At 41.0% G+C, this 22,272-nt stretch overlaps 1 protein-coding gene across 1 annotated transcript in view; it reads left to right on the forward strand.

Annotated features, from left to right (window-relative positions):
• Positions 1-6,074: 6,074 nt before the first annotated feature.
• The window catches only part of vstm2la (V-set and transmembrane domain containing 2 like a), a 48,779-nt gene continuing 32,581 nt past the window's right edge, over positions 6,075-22,272 (forward strand). Inside the window, exon 1 of the mRNA XM_085781192.1 lies at positions 6,075-6,436. Coding sequence (XP_085637318.1) covers positions 6,319-6,436 — 118 coding nt within the window. The 5' untranslated portion in view covers positions 6,075-6,318. The remainder of the gene's footprint in view (positions 6,437-22,272) is intronic.

Genomic DNA, 22,272 nt, shown 5'->3' on the forward strand with positions numbered 1-22,272 from the left:
CTCTCCTCATCAGTGTGGAGGTGTATTGTGGTGGAGCTGTACACACAAACAAACCTCCTGTTTTTATTCTGCCCGTCTTGTGCACAATACATTGCTGTATCTTTGTCATCTTTATCCTTCGGAGCATGGGGGGGAAAAAACTGCCAATTACTTGTGCATTTTAAGCAAGAGAGGAGATGGATCAGTGCAGAGGGGAAGTAGAGGAGGATGTTTTGCAGAGACCTGTAGTAAAGAGCTGACCCACTTATTCTCAGTTTATCCTCTATTTTTAGTCTGATATGAATCTTCATGTCCTTTTCAGAGCACACGGTTGCTCAGACAAATTATGCACTGTGAAAAATTCTAGTTTACTAAATATATGTAATTTCATTAGAACCAGCTTCCCTGTAAAGACAAAAATCATCATGCCATCCTTGATTAACAGACACTGGTGCAGCAATCCTGTGCTTGACTTTCTAACCCAGAGGTGAAAGGGAAATTGATGCTAATGACAGTGAATTGAATATTTGACTCAGTAATGATAATGTAGAAGCAAGAAAATACAGAGGTGCATGGTGTTTCCTAAGTCTGACTCACTTTCTGTTTATGTTATGTTGTAAAAACTGAAAAGGAGGCAAGATGTCACTGGTCAACAGCTTGAAATTCAGACCTTACTTAAAGATTTCCACAAGGTCATTGATCATGAATTGTCGAAGAATTTTTAACTTAAAGTTTGAACATCAGTTAAGACACTTAATCTGCCAGTTTCTACTTTGTGGTATACTGTGCCTGTTCTCCAAGGTTAAGAACTGTCACTCTTAATGCAAAAACATTTTTGTATTCAAGTTTGGTTCATGGATGTTCCAAGTTGGATTCTCCAAACTGCACAAATCTGGCTCAAACAAACTGGAAGATTTGTTCATCTCAGCTTGACGAATGCCACCTGTTCAGGAGCAGGTGCTCGTTTGTGGGATTTGAGCACCGGCATAATCAATATGAGGCTATCTGATCTGTTTCATTTATGGACATCCACAAAAATGTTGTCAAGGAGACAAAAGAAGAACCTCACACAGCTTGAAACCATGCTGCATGCCGCAGTTATGGTTATGATTTGTTGTCTTGTCACACTTGCTCATACTGAAACAATCTTGTATAGCAGGTAATAATTTGGCACTACAAAAGCAGTGTTTTCTTCAACTGAAAGTTTAGGTAAACAGGGGTTTTCCCATATGAAACTGGGGCAGCAGCCGCAGCATCTCTTCCTCTCAGCATCCCATCTATATCTCTGTATTATTAGTCACTCGTTTTGTACCACACCTTCCCTGGATCCCTGACCATGATCTTGGCAGGAAGCAGCAGTGTTGGGAGGGAACAAGGGAAGTGGGGGGGCCGCTCACTGACAGGCGTCACATCTGCTGCCTTTCCTAAGTGTCTTTAGAAACTCTAATATCGCTCAGTAACAAGATGGGAAGAACGGCAGGGCGTCGTTTGCATATTGTATTGGCAGAGGAGGACCGGCCCCATGCATCTCTTATCAGTGATTATGACTGCAGCGTGTTTAACAGCGGTTGTACAGCAATTTCACAGCCGAGGGGAAGGAGAATAATTGTATTTTCCGAATGAATGAGTGCAAACACTGTGCACCGCTGTGCTTTTGGGCTTCTCTCCTTTAGTATGGGACAGAGAGGAGAAGGTATTCTGTTATTGAGTAAGTACATGGAAGTATGCAAAACAGGGGCACTGCAACTGGAAGCCTCAGTGTGCAGGCTTCTGGAGACTCAACACCGGTCTCTGAATGTCAGTATGGAAATAAGTGATGCTTGTTTTTAATCATGATTACAGGGTGGCTCTATGGATGGCGCCGTTCGGTCAAACCGGGGTTAGTTCGTCCGATTGACATAACCCAACAACTAATAGATCGTTATCAAACTAATAACAAACTAATAACATTCCCATCAGCCGGCAAAGCATTTTGTATTTTAGTGCTGATTAGAAAACAATGACTATGGCAAACTGATGACTGTATAGGTTCTCAGTCATCCAGGTCTTGGTACCGTTACATGATCGAGGCAAAGAAAACTGGTCTTCCTTTAGGTACTGGGTTAAGGTGTGACCCACATGTAGGACCACCTCCAAAGTTTTTGTACTGCACTGCAGTATTTCCCTTTTGTCCAAGACACATTTTCCCCACAGGAGACAAATAAAGAAACCTTGAACCACCCCACGAGAGGTAACTGTCCAACAATTAGGCACAAACGGCATCACCTCAACAGACTACAACAACATAAAACAAGAACACTATGTCCCAAGATTATCTTAGTGTTTTATTCATTCCAGGTAAAATGGAACAATATAATGTTTTTCTGTTCACAAGTTCACTGGGTGTGTTAGTGGTACTGTCGCTACTGAAGCTGGGAAGCTAGCTTTTTTAATGTCAGTTGGCTTGATCTTTTCCAGGTTGCCAGATGATAGCCAGTGAGGAGTTAACAGTCTACTCAGAAGTATTTCTGCAGTCTGATTCGTTGAGCAGTCAAGTCCCCCATGCAAACAGAGGTGTGTGCAACGATATGGTGCAACAGGATCCCTGTTGTGATGAGGCCCTTAGACCCTTGGAATAATTTGGGAAAATCGAGAAAAGGAAGAAGTCTACCTAAGAACTCCTCGGGAATCTCAAGTCAGCGAAGCATCCACAATCAGGACAGGCATGAGAATCATGTAAAGGCAGACAGCTGGTACCCACCTGTGTCCACTGCCAGGTGAAATGACTGTATGTGACAGGTGCCTGAGCTGAAGTCGACAAGCTGACTCGGAGCAGACATATTCAGCCATGAACATGCTCATACAGACAGCAGACACTCACTCACTGAAGCGATGCTAATGGGGGTAGAGGCAGCTCTGGACTGGCTTCTTCACACTCTACATTTATTAATGTCTGTCTAAATTTAAGGCAGTAGGGGCCAGTGGGTGAATGACAAAACTAACCTAAGGGATTTGAAACTTAATTCTGAGATGTCCTTAATTACAAGCGGATGGGAAATGGGATGGGGGACACTTTTCTAGTACCCATGGAACTTAAATTAAACATGCTTGGTTGGTCAGTCGCTGCAGTGTTGACAACTTAAATGTATTAAAAAATGTCCTGAATTCCACAAAGTGGTAGATAAATGAGCCCACACACATAAAACTTACAGTACCATTCAAATTTGCTCAAAACAAAATGGTTAATTGCTGCTATTCAGCTGTCAGTCAGAGCCTGGGCTCAGCTGCTGCCTAAAGTTTGGCCACTCTCACTCTGTTATTGGACACTGCAGAAAACATTCATTTCCCCCTGATTGTTTTATTGGGGCATGGTAAAATATTACCAAGGCATATGCCCCAGTAAATGGTGCCTACAGACGCCCAAGAGGTAAACTGAACACCAGCTGGTGATCACCATAAAGGCGAGTCAGCCAGCAACTGAAAATGCAATAGCAAGTATACTGTCTCTTTTGTTCTCCCTCTTCACATTATTTTCCTCATTGCTGTTGATTTTTATGGAAAATGTTGAAGAAAAGTTTTACGTGTCTTCGTACCATTCTATTTGTCTGAAAAAGTAAATGAATATCTATTGCATTGACTTGGAAAAAAAACATTACTGGAGTCTGGTATTACAGTCTGTCACACTACATTTAAGGGTGGAGACCACGTGTTCTTTTGTTCCACAAACAAAATTACCCAATTCAAACACCTGGTAATGTCTAGACTGTATTCAATGATCTAGAAATAGCAGTAATGGAAGAGGAATGGAAAAATGAACAAGAACCGTGTTAATGGACAGGAAGCCCTCGGGAAACATTTGAATTGAAAATGTCCACCTGTCTCAAATATCTAAAGTACTACAGGTTTTGCAGGGCTAATGGAACAAAATACTGTGAACAAATTAGTTAGACTTAAATTTTCTGATAGAAGGTGCAATGCTATGTTTGGAAGAAAATGTAATACTGCATACTGACCTGTACCTGGAGGGGTGGAGGGGCCTCATGGTTTGCTCTCAAGGGACAGTTTTCAGTTGAAGACAAAATGAGCAATGATTTATTTAATCATAAGAAATGTGAGGATGGCAGTCAGCTCACAATATGCTCAGTGAACGCAGGCTTTTACACTAAAAAGAAATTCATATTTTACAATTCTGCCTTCATTTAAAATGTAACCGTGTGCAACTACTGCCCAGATACAAATTAATAAATAACATAAACCATACATCTTTCTTTTTCTCTGTAACAAACATAAAACCGATGCATTAATATAAATTATTTTGGTAAAAAGGCTGTCTCTGCTTTGTGACATATAATATATTGCTTTGCCTGTTAAGATGGACAAAATGTCTCCCCAGCTATTCTGTCCTTTGGGAGTTGCATATAGTTACATAAAATCTAATAGCCTGTAAAAGCCCTCAGTGTGGCTTGTCATTGAAAATATTATCTTCCACTGTTCAATATGTGACCAACACTGAGGCTGCTGCATTTCAGCACCACGGACAGCAACTCAGCACACAGCCACAGCACAGTGTGTTTCCCTGATCAGTCTTGAAGGCTGACACAGTTTACCCAACACTGAGCAGTAAAATTCACTCACTCTCTAGTCATCATCATTTTGTGTCATTACTGACAGCCGTACCCACTGTTGATATGTTCAGATTTAAGAAATGTAGAGCATGGTTATTATAGGATTGTTTGCATAAAAGTGTAGAGTCATCCAGCTGTAATTCCTGCATTTATGAAATGTAGAGTGTTTCTTTGTACATACAATGTCCACTACTTTCTTTTATTGCTCCATTATAAATACTTGAGAGCGCTGTGGGATTTTCTTTACCACTCACACACTTAAAAACACTCTCCATTCAGGAAATACATCTCATATTATTAGATGAGACCAGTATAAAAAAATTCCAGGATGTCCTGCCAATTAGATTACTGTAAAGGTACTGAAAATTACTGCATATTTAAACTGTTTTTTCCTCTTCCCACACACACACACACACACACACACACACACACACACACACACACACACACACACACACACACACACACCACTTTCATTCTTTCCCACCTCCTGTTACTCTCTGCAGGTCCTCCCACCTCCAGAGCTGTGGAGTCTGGATCTGCAAAGGATAATGACCTACTGCCCCATTGATCCTGTTAGACACCTGCTGTTGAACTTGCTTTAATTAATATTAATAATTTTACTGTAATTTTCTATCATTATCGCTTATATTAGCAGGTGCATTACAGTTAGGCTACCACTAATAACTAACTAGCCTATTATATTGCTATCATGGTGGTCTTTCCATCTCTCATTTTTTCCTTCTACTTGCGGCCCCCTGCCTTCTCTCTCTCACTTTCTGTTTTTCTCCCAACCCAAAGGGTCGCGACAGATGGCCACCCACCCTGAGTATGGTTATGCTTTGCCTCTTAAAAGGAGGTTTTATTCCGTGCTACTGTCATCAAGTGCTTGCTCTTGGTGGGAATTGCTGGGTCTCTGACCTCCACTCCACTTTTTCAAACATAATTTTCAGAGAAAATGTGGTGTTAGTCTTACATGTGGCCCAATACAGTGTCCCTTGCAAAAAGGCTTTTAGGTGTTAGACTACAGACCGTCCAGCCTAAAAATTGTGCACACAGACTAAATCGGTGATGTTCCTTAATCACATTATGGCCGAGCATGGCCCAGTTTCAAACGAGAGCCCTGACAGCAAAAACATTGTGACCATTACCTAAATGTTACATTTGCTAACTTTAGTTTTATTTCACGATTAATATTTAACAGATGAGGTTGAGATGTAAAAAGGAAGTGAGAAGGACAAACCTTTTATATAGCTATTGTATTTGCCATGAATATAACAGTTAATTACGCTCCTAAGCCTTTCACTGGTCACTCGTTGTTCCGTAAAAGCGCATTTTGTGGTCGAAATATTAACCAACGGTGAAGTTTCGGGGCAGGTTAGTATCACTCCGCCTGTAACTGATATTCCTCGTTGAAAGTCGCGGCACTTCCCGTATGAGGGATGTGTTCATCCGCCGCATGTAAAGCCGAGAGAAGGGAAGTGGGTGCTCAGTCAGTGTGAGCTGGCACTGAGGGAAGCTGCGGCGACTTCTCCGTTTCCTTATTTCACACACTGCCTTCCGCGCCACAGCAAGTCACCTGGATTAAAAAAAAAACGCAACAAAAAAGCAACAACAACAAAAGAAAAATAAAGAAGATATCTATATAAATTTAAAACAAAAATAACGACGTGCCCCTCCACCCGATGTGAAAAAGAAAGAGGGGGGAAAGGAGAGCAGATAAAACAGAAGAGAAATGGGAGCGTTTAGGGTGCTGCTGGGGAGTTTGCATTACATGGGACTCTACATTCAACTTAGTGTCTGCACGAGGCAAGCTGGACACGGCGAGGTAGAGAACCACATCTCTGGGAACGGTAGGTTTCACACACTCCTGCACTTCACCTCCCTTCACAGAGGAGAGGACGACATAGGTGATGTGATGCTGTATCTGCTCACATGCATTAAACAAAGAGCAGCACGCGCGCCGAGGGGCTGATGCTGATGATATGGCAACTCATTTGATGAATTGTGTGTTTGTTCTGTGATTGCATTGTGGGTAGATAAAATGTATAAGATCTGTGCTGCCGTGGAAGAGTTTGAATATGTGCAGTGGCTAAATCAACCTGTCATTGAGTCGGTGCGTGTGTTTTATTTATCTTCTTAGACCCACAAGGTGTCTATAACCTTATTTAGTTGTGTAGCCTATATTTGGACCAGCTGTTGTTATTCAGTCCAGGTGACTGAATTCACATTTACTCCATTGCCCTCCTTTAATGAGTGTCAGGGGGACAGTGGTCTCTGAAATGACCGGTAACAGTGATGTACAGTGAGTCAGTGCTCATGAGTGACACAGGATTGTGTTTTTTCTGAGCTGCAGCTCTTCAGCTCCTCACCCTGCTCTCCCCCTGATCAGCGGGTTGATTAATCCAGCAGGAGATGTGATGTGATGTCAGCTCACAGAGATGGAAGTTAATACTGTCCTTTTTTAATATCCCCCATGAACGATCAATCCTCCCTTTTTCCACACTTAGGATCTTCCTCATCCTCTCTCACCAGGAGCTTCCCTAAATGGCCTCCAGTGTTTACACATGGTTACGTCATGCAGTCTTATTACACAGAGAGGGTGTCCTGGCTCAACGCTTTGTCCTGGCAACTTTGGCTTGGGCTGCAAGTCTCCACAGGTGTTTTCACGCTGGCAGTGTGGCAGATGTGCCAACTGCTCTAAGTTTGTGTGGGTTGAGACTTGAGACAGAGGGGAGAGTGGAGCGGATGATGGCCAGCAGGTCTGAATGTCTCAGTTGCCCTTGAGACAGTGACTCTTACAGATCTGTTACCGGCTTCTTCTGACTCCTGTAAATGTGCTCCATCATCATCAGGCGCAGCAGCAACGGCTCAACACCAATGACTCAGTATTCATCCCACACACTTGAGCTGAAACAGGCAAAATTATATTAAATATCAAAGTGTGATTACAACACAGATAAGATTCCCCCTCTCCCTTTCATTGAGACACTGATACGCACAAATAAAATTATCTTGTCAGGTATAATCATGTCTGCACTCTGCACCCACAAAAAGTGATTAATTGAAACATGATAAGGGTGAGTTGTGGACTAACAGACAATGGGCAGGTGCGTCCGCTACAGAAAGACTAAATAAAGTTTGGATTTTTATTTCTAGCTAATATTAATTGTTTTTCTGCACTGAGAGAAACAATACCATTTGATTGGAAGCGAAGAAAACAAAGCAAGACTCTCTCTGGACATTTTTTTTTTTTTTAAACTAACCCTAACCCTAAAAAAAATCCATCTACCAGCTCAGTCATTAACATATTATATCTCACTAGTTTAATCCTTGTTCTTTGACATATTGGGTTGTGTCTAAAGCTACACTGGCTTCATGTTTATTGTGCAGACATAAGACCAGTATTAATGTATCTAAGAAGAAAGCAGCAGAGCCGACTGTCAATTTGTTATTCTTTAACTCAAGCACCACTTACTAGCTTTTCATCTGCTGATGGAGGTTGCTCAGTTGTCATGAATATTAATACCTCAGGTGACATTAGAAACAGGTGGTTGGATGTGGTTGGGTGGTGGTGTTCAGATATGAGTTAGACATGGAACTCCCAGACCTGTTTTGGTCTGGTATTGTCCATTTCCCTCGTTCATTTAGTCTCTTTCTCATGTGTGATTTTATATTCTACTCCAATCTTCTTCTCGGTGGGGGGTCTGGGTATCTTGAGGTTGTGCCTGCAGAGACCATAAGGTGTTAAAAGTTTGCTAGCAGGTCCAGTTTCCTTTATCAGACTTAAAAATCCAGACAAGGTATCCTTATAGTCCAACAGTCTCACTTGGATGTGCCATGGTCTGTTCCCCCTTTCAGCAGAGTCCATCCTTCAGGCCTATTATATGCACCATCCATAGATGTTTTGTCTCTTTGTACTGAGGATTTATCTGTACTTAAGTTCAAACTATTGATTATTTTGTTGCTATGCGGAGCAGCATGGCTAACATTTCATGGCAGGTTAGTGCAGCCGTGACACAAAGGATCTGAATGTGTTTTTGCACTGAATAATGTGCTTGTGGGAGCAGATGTCTTAGAACAGTGGGGATGTGGGATTTTTATGGAAATGAGTGTGTGCAAATACACTTGTTTTTGTTTTGTCCTGAGGGTAGCATGATAAAAAAAAAGAAAGAGGAGAGCAACTACAGATATAAAACTCTTACAGATGTGAGAGCGTTGGCAAATTCATGCTGTAATTTCTAACTGAAATACCAAGCAGCCTTGAAATGTAATAATTAGTAAAACATCAGGAACACGGGGCATAAAGCTCCGGTATGAAGTTAAGTCTAATAGGATTGTCAGATGGATCGCTGGTGTAATGACTTTCAGGGTGGGAGTGACGAGGATTTAGGGATAAAGACAAGGATAAGCCCACCTGAAGTCACTTTAATACCGGCATATTTGCAGAATAAGTTTTACCACTTGTTTTTTTAGACTGTCCATAGCTGTTTGGTGAATTCACAGAATGAGTCACATCAAATAAATGGATTGAGGACGAGGTCAAGTTAGGGAAGTCAAGAGGCATTCATCTGCTTTTCTGAGAATATGTGTGGGATACTATACCCCCCACCCCAACTCATTCTCCTTTTCCTCTTACTGGCTCCATGAGGTAAAGAGCATAAGGAAAGAAAAAACTGTACGTTTGGAAATCTTTTGCTCAATTTTCGTACTGCTCTGGGCTACATCTGCCCAGACGTTGTTTTAGTCATTGATACTTTTCAATTACCTCCTAATTAGGGCATGGTTATCCAGCGAGGCGATTGTTTCAGCCAGTCGATTGCCTTAATTAATCACGGGAGGGTAAACGAGCGGTTGGGCCATTGAGGTGCTGAAACTTTGCAAAAGAAAATGAACCGTAACAATGCAACAGGAGCAGTGCTAACAGACATTCTCCACTGTTTCTTTTGCATCAGTCAGAGACATTACAGTTGTTGTCTCCACTGCCTGCAAGCCTGCGCTGAGGGCTTAGCTCTTCACCCTGCTTTGACCTCCATCACCAAAGGAACCAGCCCCATTCTGATTCCTATTATGAGATCGTATTTGAACCATTTTTTCTCCAGTTGAAGAGGTGAATCATTTACCATTCAGTGAAGACAGAATCCTTTATGGCTGCTTCACCACCTTTAAAAGGCTTCAGGCCGGGTTGCTCCATACACCATGACAACAGTTGAGGAGAATACACAGGGACGGATGAGGATAAACCCATGACACAGATGAACGCAATACCACTCCTTCTTTAGCACCTCTCCTATTGGGTTCCTTGTATCATGAATTGGTAGCGGTGGGAATAATAATACAATATAATCACAATACTACAATATATTGTGATTTCAAATATTTTCTGATACCCTGACTGTTGCAGTAACAGAATTGCAATAATATCACAAGTAGTGCTGGGAAAGTTATTGGAAATGAGTAATTAGTTACAGTTATAATACTTGCTTTTTTCAAGACAAATTAATCACTTTTTAAATTACTGCTTCATAGAAGTAATTAGTCACTTGGAAAGGAATTTTTTACTTCTTTGTTTTTTCTTAAATCCTCTTATTAATGTTCCCACAGGGACAGGGTGTTATTGTTGTGTTCCTGTGAGACAGTGTGGGACAACTGTCAACATTCATCTGTCATCGTTGTGCCCATTATCAGTGCGATAAAACACAATTGATTTTGAAACTTTTGATAGATGCCTTTATTAGAACCTTCAAAACAAGGCTTTAGTGCTCTGTAGCAGCACGTTGTTTGGTTCTATACTTCAGAAGATTAGAAATGTCATTTTTCGTGTGGGCTGGTAGTGTTGTGTGACCACCCCCACCAAATCAGGTGATCATTGATCATAAATATAATATAATCCTTTGAAGTTTTTTTTTTTTAGCTATTTCATTATAATTGCATTATTTAATTTCCAAAAGTACACTCCTTGATCATACAAAAAGTAATGTGGTACTCCCAACATTGGTTGTGATAAATTGTGATTTATTCTGCAACTTCCCATTAAAGCAGATATCAGTGGCACGGCCGTTTCGGCTAATGCTGTGTTCAAGGCAGGCTTTTGAAACCGTAAGTTACAGCTTCAAGTCACAACTACGACTTGGTAGCGTTCCAGGTAACCCGTAGCTCGTGTTTTTACCGTCCTGTTGTCTGTGAAAGTTCCCTATAACGGCCACTCGTAACTTCCGACCCGTGAACTCGTACCAGATCGAACTGGTATGACTTCACAGGAAGGAAAAACACAAAGTACGAGTTTCCTTGAACGCACCATGAGTTAGCAGCCCCCGCCCTTGTCAGGCATCAATTGGTCCTCGTGCTACGTCACCACATTCACGCGCATCCCTTGGCTGCACACACAGCCCTTCATGCCGTTCTCTCCCCTCATTGGATAACACTTGTATCCCACAAGGAAAATTTTCTCCTCGGGTTACAGCAGAGCAGAGTGACGGAGAGACTCGTGTTTAGGCTGAAATACTTCATGTAAGTGATTGCTGACGGAAAATAGGACTATTTAGGACTTATATTAACAAAAACATTCCACTGATATCTGCTTTAAGTCCTAATAGAAACTATTCTTAACGTCTCTTTCATCTATAGATAAAGTTATCTACTCTGTTTATGTCACTTAAATAATTTTTATTCTTGCAAAATGTGACAGACAGACTGACCAACATAGTCATAAAAAGTACTTGCGGGTTCTCTAGTAGCAAAAACTTCAAGTTGTACACTTAAGTTATATAATAAAAGATAGATGCTTGGTGTTTGTGAATAAAAAAATATTGTGAAACTAGGCCGTATCAATTTTTCCTGCAGCCCTTGAAATTTGTGGGGAAATAGGACTTCCACTCAAAGCTAACTGGATCATTGAGGCAGTGACATCACGCTACTGTTAGACTATTAAAAATTTAACAGTGTCCAATGCAGTATCACTGGCAAGGATTCAGCAGCAGCTTGTGGGGTTTACTCGTGTGTTGTGCAGAATCAGACACCAAATGTCCCCGTCTGCTTCTCGCCTCCCACTCGCTCACACATCACCGCAGATGGAGGTGTGCTGACATGACGTGTGGGTTTCCATACACCGTCATACATTAGACAAACAACAAATCAGGTGCATTGAGTTTTCTGTATTTATTTCCACCGAAGACACTGTTAACTGGATCAGCTGATACGGGCACCCGTCCAAGTAGCCCTGAATAAACACTGCATGCGATTGGCGTTTTCTAAAATAATTACATGAGCAGCTGCTTCATCACATCACAGAGATTTTGTAATAATGTTCACCCAAATTAAATTAGAATTATACAGAAAACAAAACAACACTTCATTTTTTTTCCACCTCTGTTAGTTCAGCATCGGAAAAAAAGACACACTGACTCATTCACAAACATTATGCTGCTGAGTCAATTTTTATTTTTTTGAAGCAGCTTCCCTAGGAGCATACGTTTATTGTTCTTTTAATGGCCCTATTTCAGGTACTGTTGTTCAATTGCTAGTTGGTTTTAAGACAGCTGCTTTCTCTCTCCCCCAGTATCGGCAAACACATTTGTATCGCCTCACAACAGACATTTTTTATTGCTGCTTTAGAATTAATTCAGTGACAGAAGGTATTGACTTTTTTCACCTTTATGGCATCACCCCTTGGTCTCGTACAATTTATGTTCATACCTGTTAATTAATATAAACTTTCTTCATTTGTCTTTGTTATGTCATTTATTTTTGGGTCGCCTCGTGAAAAGACATTGGACTCACTGTCTTCCACCTTTTTTGTGCGTCCACGTTTCTCAGCGTTTCCAGTTGAATATCTGAACTTCTCAGAAAAGCGAGTCAGGGTTCATCATATGGTAACCAAGAAAATGAAGAAGTATGTTTTTCCCAGAGCTTTATGATACAAACAACCACAACAAAGACAAAAAAAAAGTAAAAGTGCGAGAGGAGATTGGCTGGATCATGGATGGAAGTGATTATGCCATTGCAATGAAACCCACAAGCACTCATTTCATATTTCAGTTTAGCATGTTGTGCCTGTTGGAGGTTGTGGCCGTAGACTAGAGAAACAGTCGACCAATCAGAGATTTGTGAGCAGCATTGGCCTTAGTTTAGCAAAAAGTTTGAATCCTGGCAACCTTGCAGTTAAAACAAGTCACATGTGAAGCCACAACTTTCTTTTCTTACACTTTGGTTTTTGTACTGATTTATCAAACTAAATACAACATAGGCTATTGTTGGGCAAGATTTAGAATTTCTCTTTTTACCTTTGTGAAGAGAGAAGCTAGCTGTTTGCCATTCCCAGTCTTTATTCTAAGATAAGCTAAGCTAAAATAAGCTAATCAGAATAGTATACGTAGCTTTCAGCAAGAGACTAAATAAGCAAATTTAACAGTTCATTACTAATGTCAAGCAACAGTTGGCTGATACCTGATAGCTGTAGTCATGTTCAGGATGAGTTGTCTATCCATACTAAATTAAACAACATTTATTAAAGAAAATCAGTGTGCTACCATGAGCGCTTTGAAATAGAAACTAGCTGCTCTATAACAATTAGCTGAATAGCTGATTAGTTGGTCACAGGGGTATTAATCAACAGCAGCACTGATCATTTATTAATTGCTAATTTATCAAGACAAGTTGCAGGTTATTTGCTGGTTCCTGGTTCTCATGTGAGCTAAATATCTCTAGTTCTTTGACAGTCAGTGCACATTTTCATATTAGTTTACCCATTAAATAAATCATTATCAAATTTCATGATTATAAAATCATAACAATAAGCGATAATGATAACAGAAATAACCTAGTTGCAGTCTCCTCTGTAGCCTACTCTAAGCTCATTCAGTACCTTTATTATTTTGTATTTTGTGCAGTGTAACCCAGTTTGCCTCAATATCTTTTCCAATTTGCTTTGATGCTCTTTCCAATATGTGACTTAGCCTAAATTTGTTCCTGGCCTAGAATACTCTTTTACTATTTCTTTATCTGACTGTCAGTGGCTGTGTTGCTCAGAAAGAGACAGAAAAATGGAAAAGAGGGAAAGTGTCAGAACAAACAGGAGGGTTGGGTGAGGTAACAGAGGAGAGAGGGACGGGCTGACAGTTTTAAAGCTTGTTGGCACTCAGCAGTAGGTAGAGTCAGTGTGTTTAGGTCCTGACCTATACTCGTCACAGAGAAGACAAGTGCTGCAGGGCAGCCAAGGATGAATTACACAAAGGAAATGATGTGTTTAATACACAGCATGGTCATCTCAGGACTCAATAATCAATCTTTCACATCACCTGGCTTTGTCTCCATACTCTGTCATCAGCAGAGATGTGATCCATGACCTTTTCATATTGATGTGTGTTGATTTTTCTGCTTCCCATCATTTAGTGAAACACTAGCAGTGATTTGAGTTTTGTGTATTGTACTGTATTCATCATGATAGCTGCTGAATTTTTGAACATTGAAAATGTAATATATTAAAAAAAAAAGTACAGACTGATTTGTGTGTTTTAACCTACTCTGACTAGATAAAGTCAGGTGGAGTTGGGGCGGGGCATTGATGCTTGTGTTTGTGTCCCAATTCAAGGGTTGCATCCTTCGGAGGATGTGGTCTCCAAAGATGAGGTCCTTCGTATAAAAAGGCTAAACTGAAATTACATGCTCTGGTTAAGATTATGACTTTGCATCACCAGTGGATCTTGTTGCCTTTCAGTTTTACGGTCCTTGGCTTAGCAGTTGTACGGTTGACCTGACTGCTTTTTCCTTCCAGAACTTGATAGCAACTTGTCAACAGGCGACTGCGCCTCTAAGCCAGCCGCAAAGCAGGGCTACCATGGTTACAGCGGGGGGTCACCTAAACATTCTAACAATCAAGATGCGCAAAGAATACGATTATGTATGAGAATACGGGAGGCCACGAAGGATAGGTGTGGTGTGTTCTGCAAGAACAGGCAGGAGAAGGCCGCATTTGGTGGAGCCCTCAAATTGGGACAGGCCTTGTTGTGAAGCTGTGACGTAATCGGCCTTTAACAGGTCCTCCGAAGGATGCAGCCCCCGCATTGAGTCACAGGTGGTCAAATACTATGACTCAGTCACAGCAGTGATGCAAAGAGTCCCACTGCTGAAATGGTTTCTAATCAAAAGATTGACTCAAAAATGAAGTGTATTGTTGTGTAAATGAGGTCTATTAACAATAAAATACCAAAAGAAAGTGTAAAAATGGACTGAAAAGGTCTCATGGATTATTGTGTGATATACCTCATATTTTCTAAACAGTCAAGAGAAAAATAAAGATTGGACAAATGTAAATTAATATCAAGTATGAATTACAACCATTACACTCAGCTTAAACCCAATTCTCAGATTTGAAAGTGTATCCTCAGGCTCTCTGTCGGTGTTGTTTGCTTCCATTAGAAGCACACATTGAATCTTGGGACAGGTTTGAGTGTTGGAGCCTTCCTTGTCCAGGTAATGAAGGACAGATTTCTGAAATGCAGCCTCTGACGGATGCGGCCCCTGAGTTGGGACCCAAGCTTCTGTACACTAATTAGGCTGATTTCCACATGCAGAGTGAGGGACGTGTCAATCAAACAGTTTGATTTGGTCAGTGTGGAGTCCAATCCAGCACAGTTATTTAAATCACTCACCTGTGTGGATAGATTCTGAATTTGCCTTGAAACAAAGCTGCTTTTGTTCCTCATGGCAACAGCCGGATGAATCTGCTAAGGGCCCTCAGGGCAACAGTTGGTGGGTTGAGGGGCCCCCTATTTAGTACTTGTTTGTTGAGATTTGGTTGAATTTAATCAGAAATATGCACCATGTAATTTGTGGCACAGGGGCTCCTGGTTTGGGTGTGTTCTTTGAATATTGTGAAGCAGTTGTGTTCAGGCTAAAAGCTGGTGTGAACCAGGTGTTGCCCTAAGGCCCTAAGGTTCTCTCTGCTTCAGTGGTGCACATCTACAAGCATTTCATCTAACTATCACAAAACATCTGAGACCGAGTTTTACAGCTGGTGGCACTAATGCTCCAGTTGGGACCCATTAAACCACTCTAGAGTAAGAGGAGGCAACAAGATGATGCAATGAAAAGAACATTGAACATGAAGCACTCATTTGCTTCATGTGTTCACGTGAGGAACATGTCTGTGTTTCATAATCACACCACATCCAGGTTGGGTTTAATTCATGTGGCCTGCTTTATTATTTATTTCATGCTTCATTATATACAGTATGACTTAAAAACCGTAAAAACCTTTTTCTTTGGACAACATTTTTCAAGGTTTTTTCCTTCACAAATTGAAAATACACAGAGAAACAAGTTGAGTTGAATTGGCTCCTTATATTGGGTTTTTATGAAGGTATAATCATTTGCAGCTCAGATAAGGCCACAAATCCGAGATTTGTGTGTGTGTGTCACTGACAACTGCTCTGTATCTGTGGTGGTGACGCAGCACGTCATCTGAGTGGACGACACTGATCGGTTGTATCTGACTCAAGCAGCCAATTTATCAGTCTGACCCGTACACACACATGGCAGCAGTTCAGGTGTTGTAGTCATTGCTTAACAACGTGGACTCGAGGTCCTCCATCATTCTTGTCTCCCTCTTCCTCCCCTTCCCTCGCCGGTTTCTCCTCGCTGCCGTGCTGTGTGTAATAAACTCTGAATCCTCTCCTTCCCCCTCGATGAGAACGCTCTCTACAAAAATCGGCACAAACAAGCTGCGGGGTCAGTCGGCAGTCAAGGACTCTCCCTCTGTCTCTCTCCATAAGTGCGTTCTGCCAAGCTCGTCCTTCGCTCTCTTTGCAAAGCATTTCACCAGTGTGTGTGTGTGTGTGTGTGTGTGTGTGTGTGTGTGTGGCGTGACTCACTTCGGAGGAGAAATGATTGCGAACAGCTTTGAGTGTGGCGATCCAAAGCTGCACTTTCTTTGGGGTGTCCTTCTATGACTGAAACTCATCTTGGAGACTCATCATCCAACCTACGGGCCTGTGTGTGTGTGTGTGTGTGTGTGTGTGTGTGTGTGCGTGCATGCACGTGCACATGTGTGTGTGTGCGTGTGTGAGGCTCTGCGGACGTTGTGTGAGAGATGATAAAGGCAGCTTTGAGACAGATGATCCAAACCCTTGCTCTGTGTATTCTCTGTGCGTGTTTGTGTCTTTGCATGGGTTGTACACCACGAGCCGTGTGTGTGTGTGTGTGTGTGTGTGTGTGCCTGCATGTGTATGTGCGCGTAAAGATGGAGGGGGATAGAGTATTCCCTCTATTGCACTCAGCATGATGATGTTGGGGGAAGTGCTTGGCTGTGAAGACTTGTCTGAGAGAGTGTTGCTTATCTTCCATTAGACACATTACTGCCAACGTTGCCACCAAAGTGTAGACACACACACACCAACACACACTGACTCTCTGATTTAGAGAGACACACACACACTTCTCCTGGGGAGGCACTTGGCAGGATTCATCTGTTGGCAGTCACACTGAGGGAGGAAAGAGGAGGAGGAGGAGGAGGAGGAGGAAGAAGACAGGCAAAGAGGGGAACGTGATGTATCCGTAGTCCAGGATCAGTCATTTGCAGCCTGAAAGAGCTCCTCAGCCTCCAGCCGGCTGCCACATAATTTAGTGAAGTGTCATTGTTCCCTGGAGAGCCTCTCTGATTTGCGTTAGACTTTATTTTTTTCCAAGTGTGCAACTGTATCTTTAAACCACACATTGGTTTGACATTGATTGGTTTTTGTATCCGCTCACAGTGTCATTTCACTTCTCAGATTATCTTGACTCTTTTATATAAACAGTCATCCACCTTCATTCAACTTAGAAATCAGCAAATCGTTATTTTCCATCTGTTTCAAACACAAGTCCTGAGCTGTATGGCAGTGTGACGACACACCACGCCTCCTCTCTACAGGGATCGTGAGAAATATAAATTGTTCATGAAACAAAAAGAAAATGAAAAGCCAGTGTTGCATATTTGTTCCATTTTAAAAGAATCAAGCGCACAGTGCAAAAAGCTGCCTTAGTGCCTCTGAATCACATTTAACGCTGCAATGCAATTACAGGGCTGCCTCATCAGTCTATGGTGCTGAATTTATAATTCACGTACCGCTGACAACTCCTGAAAATAATCAGCAGGTCTGGTGTGCACAAAGTAATATACACGGGTAGCGCATGAGGAGAACATGCAAACCCTACACAGAAAGGCTGAGAATCAAACCCAGAACCTTGCTGCTTGTTGGTAACCACTGCCACACCATGCTGCCAGCAACCAAACACATGATAAGATCTTACAGTACTATGTTTTGTTAGAAAAGACAAATATCAATATTAAATACTGTGATATCACTCGGCATTTTTTTCACATTGTATTGTTTGTTTGTAAAAAACAAAAACAAAAAAACAACAACAGCAGACAGCTGAGTCTGAGACGGCTAGCTCTTCTATCTAAAACTTTGAAACACAATTCAATAATATTGTACATTGTGATATTTGGGCTGAAGTGAATGACCGTTTTTCACATTACTGCAGTAAGAATGTCTGAAACCCATGATTGAAATAGTTAAATCCTGTCTTTTTGTTACTTGTGAATGGAACTATAATGAAAAAAAAGTGCAGGGTCCTACTGACCCCACTATGATGTAGATGATCGATGTATTCTTGATGATGGATAGTAGCTAATGTTATGAAATATAACAATGCAAATGGTAAGCCTGCCGCTGTTGCAAACTGACCTGAACAGGTGAAACAGACAGTAACTGACTGTTCCAATTAACTAACAAATAAGATGCTTCATTATGTTGAAGCTTCATTTTCAGCCGATCCAGTATTTCCATAAAGCAACAATGACATCTCCTAGAAATATTGAAGAGACCGCTGTCATGGTAACAGATATAGTTTGTACTACACTGTACTGTACAGTGGTTTTGACAGGGTTTTTCTATTATTATTTTTTACAACGCCACTCTGATAAAATTAAATTTTACAGTCGGCTGCAGCTGCCTTTGCACATGTAAGTGTCTGTTTCCAAGTTACTGCTCATGTGTTACCTTTCTTTTTTTTCGTACTCCCACCCTCTCACCAAACCTACTGATTCCTCACCATGGCAACTGTCTCACGTGAACCTCCTCTATACGCCGTGACGCTTTGGTCTTATGTCGGTTCCTTGGAATAAACTCATCACTTTATCAGTAGGAGGTATCCCATGACTTCAAGCATGAGAGGCCGGCTTTGAAGATCCCTTTAATGTGCTTCTTTCCTCCTTCCTTTCATACTGTATCGATATCGAAACAAACATTTACATTTGGAGATTTTTCTGAAGCTTTTTTTCAAGGACCTCAGAGAGAGGTTACATTATTTATGAAGCTCCCAGTCAGCCATGGCTTCGTTTGTAAAGAGCCTGAACCTCTTAACTTTGCCAGGCTCAGTCGTGAGCCCACATTTAACAGAGCAGCCATGAAAACACTACTCTGTTTAAATATTTCTTTCGGCATGAGGCTAGGCTACATTATAAATCTCTTAAAATCAGGATACACTGTACACAGACTGACACTTTGTATGTGAACCACTGAAATTAAGGAAATGATACTCACTTCATGAGGGCCGCAAGTTATTCTGATTTAAAGTGTACAAACATGATGCAAGAAAAGGCAGTAAGTGGAGTAGGTGTGTGTTTATGATTTGCTGCTCTGAGCTGAAAAAGGTTTTTTACTTTACATTCATGCAGTGGTGTAAATCTACATGGAGCCTGCACCGAATGAGAGAGTTGAGATTCTGATTTACCAATCCAGTCCATGTTTTTATGTGTTCAGGTAAAGCCTTCAATGATGTTAAGCAATAAACCTAAATAACTCAACTTTATTTCGTCTTCCTTATTCAAAAAAAGAAAAATCTGGGAAATTACATTCTTATTGTATTTTTCAAAATCAGTAGGTGCAGACATACAATGAATGCAGGCTCAACTAAAATCAAATAGCAATACAGGAAGACAGTTATCTAAGAACATAATATAAAATATTAAAATACTAAAACATGTTTTATAATAAAAAAAAAAGTCTTGTCATTTTAACATTTTTATAGAAAACATGGTGATATTGAGTTAAGTACTTGACGCACAACAGTGATCATGATACTATAGATCTGACATTTCCGTGCCACCTCCAACAGCCACCGTTTTAAATTAAACGCTGCCACATTACCATAAAGGGCACAGCCGCACAGGGTAAATAAACAGAGACTCAATGCACGCCTTGTTCCACCTTTGAAACAGCACTGCTGTAAATGTTATCACCCACCTATCATCTCTTATACACAGATAAATTAAAGTCAGTTTAAAGAATCTCAAAGCTTCAAGAAAACTCTCCTCATGTAAAGAAACATGGGTTTCCCTCCATGTTGCACACATGAACATCCAGTATAAAAGATACAACTATAGCAAATAGGACGCAAAGACTCAAGTAAATGTCACAAGCTCAGTCAAACAATATTTATTTGATTTATAGGTGCAAGGGAGAATGTAAAATAAGGTTCAAAATCACTGGAAAGCAAAAAAAAAAGAAAAAACCTCAGACATTTTGCTTTTCGCCTCTCAGGTTACAAACAAAGCAGCAGCGTCGGGGCTCTTTCCATTAACGTCCTGTCAAGTCTGAATTACACCACAATGAACATTTACATAATGAATACCTTTAAAAAAAACTCTTTAACTCTTTAAAAAATCACTTTAACAGAAAAATGAAGGCAGCATTGTTTCTTGCTGTAATCTGTGTCTGAAAAGCGTCTTTAGACTCGGAGCTTCAATAATGTGGGCAATTTTCAGCTCGGAGCTGCAGTGTAGACAAAGAAAACGAGGCTGCACATGCAGATAAATGTCCATTACACCTAATTTCATCCACCTTTTCTTATACTCTGAACTTATGTGCAATGATGTTTGCTCTGCTAGACATGTTTTTACCATATAAACACAGAGATTTTTAGCTCTTTGAATATCCATCCATGTGGAGTTCAAGTTTGCTTTTCAAGGGAACTCTGTGTTCCAGTGAGGAGAAAAACATGAAGCAGCAAGAAATGCCATTTTAGTAGCCCTCCCTTGTGAAGCACACACACACACATGCACACACATAGACACAGCATGCTCAATTATGCGTGCTGCCCCTGGCCATTTTCAGACAGGGTTATCCATTACGACGTCTCTGCAGTGACCAGGCCAAATTACGCCGCTGTGGAGAGCCTCTTTCCTGCGCAGTGGGAGTGTGTGCACACGGACGAGGCCATGGTGTGTGTGTGTGTGTGTACTTGTGTGCAATTGTAGCCCTTGAATGACTCTACATCCAGTGGTTGGTTCTGCAGTTACCCAGAACCGAGCCAAATTAACTGGCATACACGCGTGGAGTTGTTCAAAGTGTTGTTTGGAGTTCACACAAACACACACACACACACACACACACTCAGACTGACAGACGCTCTTTGCTTGAATCCAATCATGCGCTTTCCCCCCTTTTAGCCGGCTGCCAGTGATTCACATATTCTGTCTTTCATGTCCAGCTAATAGGCTCTTGGCCATCTTTGAGGCCCTGCATGGTATTTACAAAGGGTTGCTGCGTTGGACAGCCTCATACCTGAGGGCAGTGTACAATGAAACATGTAAGCACACCCACGCTAATACCCTTACACTCAGCTTGTTGTGGTAGAGCTGCATAAGAGTAAATAGTCTTTTCTCAGTTTGTAGCGGTTGGCTGCTCTGCAGGTGGCAGCTCTTGTCCAGATAAACGCTGAGTCCTGCTGGCGACACTTAGCCGAGGAGTGTCCTTCAGAATTTATTTAAAATATTGATGATTGTTTGGGCAGCAACTGATATATTTATATGAAAAATAAAAAAGCTTTTTGTAGTTGTGACCTTTTCGTCCAAAATGAAAAACATATTAAATTCATAATGATATAAAGTAAAGCAACAAGTTCTCAGTGTAGAGGTTATTACTGGGCTATACTTCTATTTGATAACCATCACAAAATGTCTTGAGGCTGCACATTAAAATAATCCACAGTCCACAAAAACTGAAGAACTGTTTAATAAAAATTGTCAAGTTATACTAAAAATGCCAAAGATTGAATAAAAGTAACGATTTTTGTAATAACGATACATGGTAGAGCACAGACCACATGGATCTAGTGGGTTCAAGTCCGACCCACGGACCTTTGCTGCATATTACCCCACCCTTTCCTGCACAAAAATGAATCAAAAGTTAAAAGTTTGATAATTAGGTTATACAATTTTGTTTTTCTAGTGTCAACGCGTTGCATACAACAAAAGTTATTGGTGCTACACTGTTGTGTAAATCAAGCTTGAAAGACTGTTCTAACACAACAACAGATGTATAGTTTAAATAATGAATAGTTGTCTTACACAATGATAAGTGTGTTTGTCTTTATTTATTTAGTGTGCCTTTTGCTTTTGGGAAAAATCTCTGAACCTGGTTGCGTGTGTCTTGGCTAACCTGTGATGGCTGGTGTGTGTGGAGTCTTTAATGATTTTAGTTGGTCTCCTGACGTGGTGTGAGGTAGCAATGTCATCCAGAGAGGGCAGCGGACATCTGGTGATTAGCAGTTTTCTTGGACAGAGCTAAACTAGCTGTTTCTTTCCCTCTTCATGCTATGATAACTGTCTCCTGACAAGAGAGCAAATAAACACATTTTCCTACAT

Source organism: Trachurus japonicus, chromosome 7, assembly GCF_045865225.1.
Source record: "Trachurus japonicus isolate A0001 chromosome 7, Traja_1.0".
Classification (NCBI taxonomy): domain Eukaryota; kingdom Metazoa; phylum Chordata; class Actinopteri; order Carangiformes; family Carangidae; genus Trachurus; species Trachurus japonicus.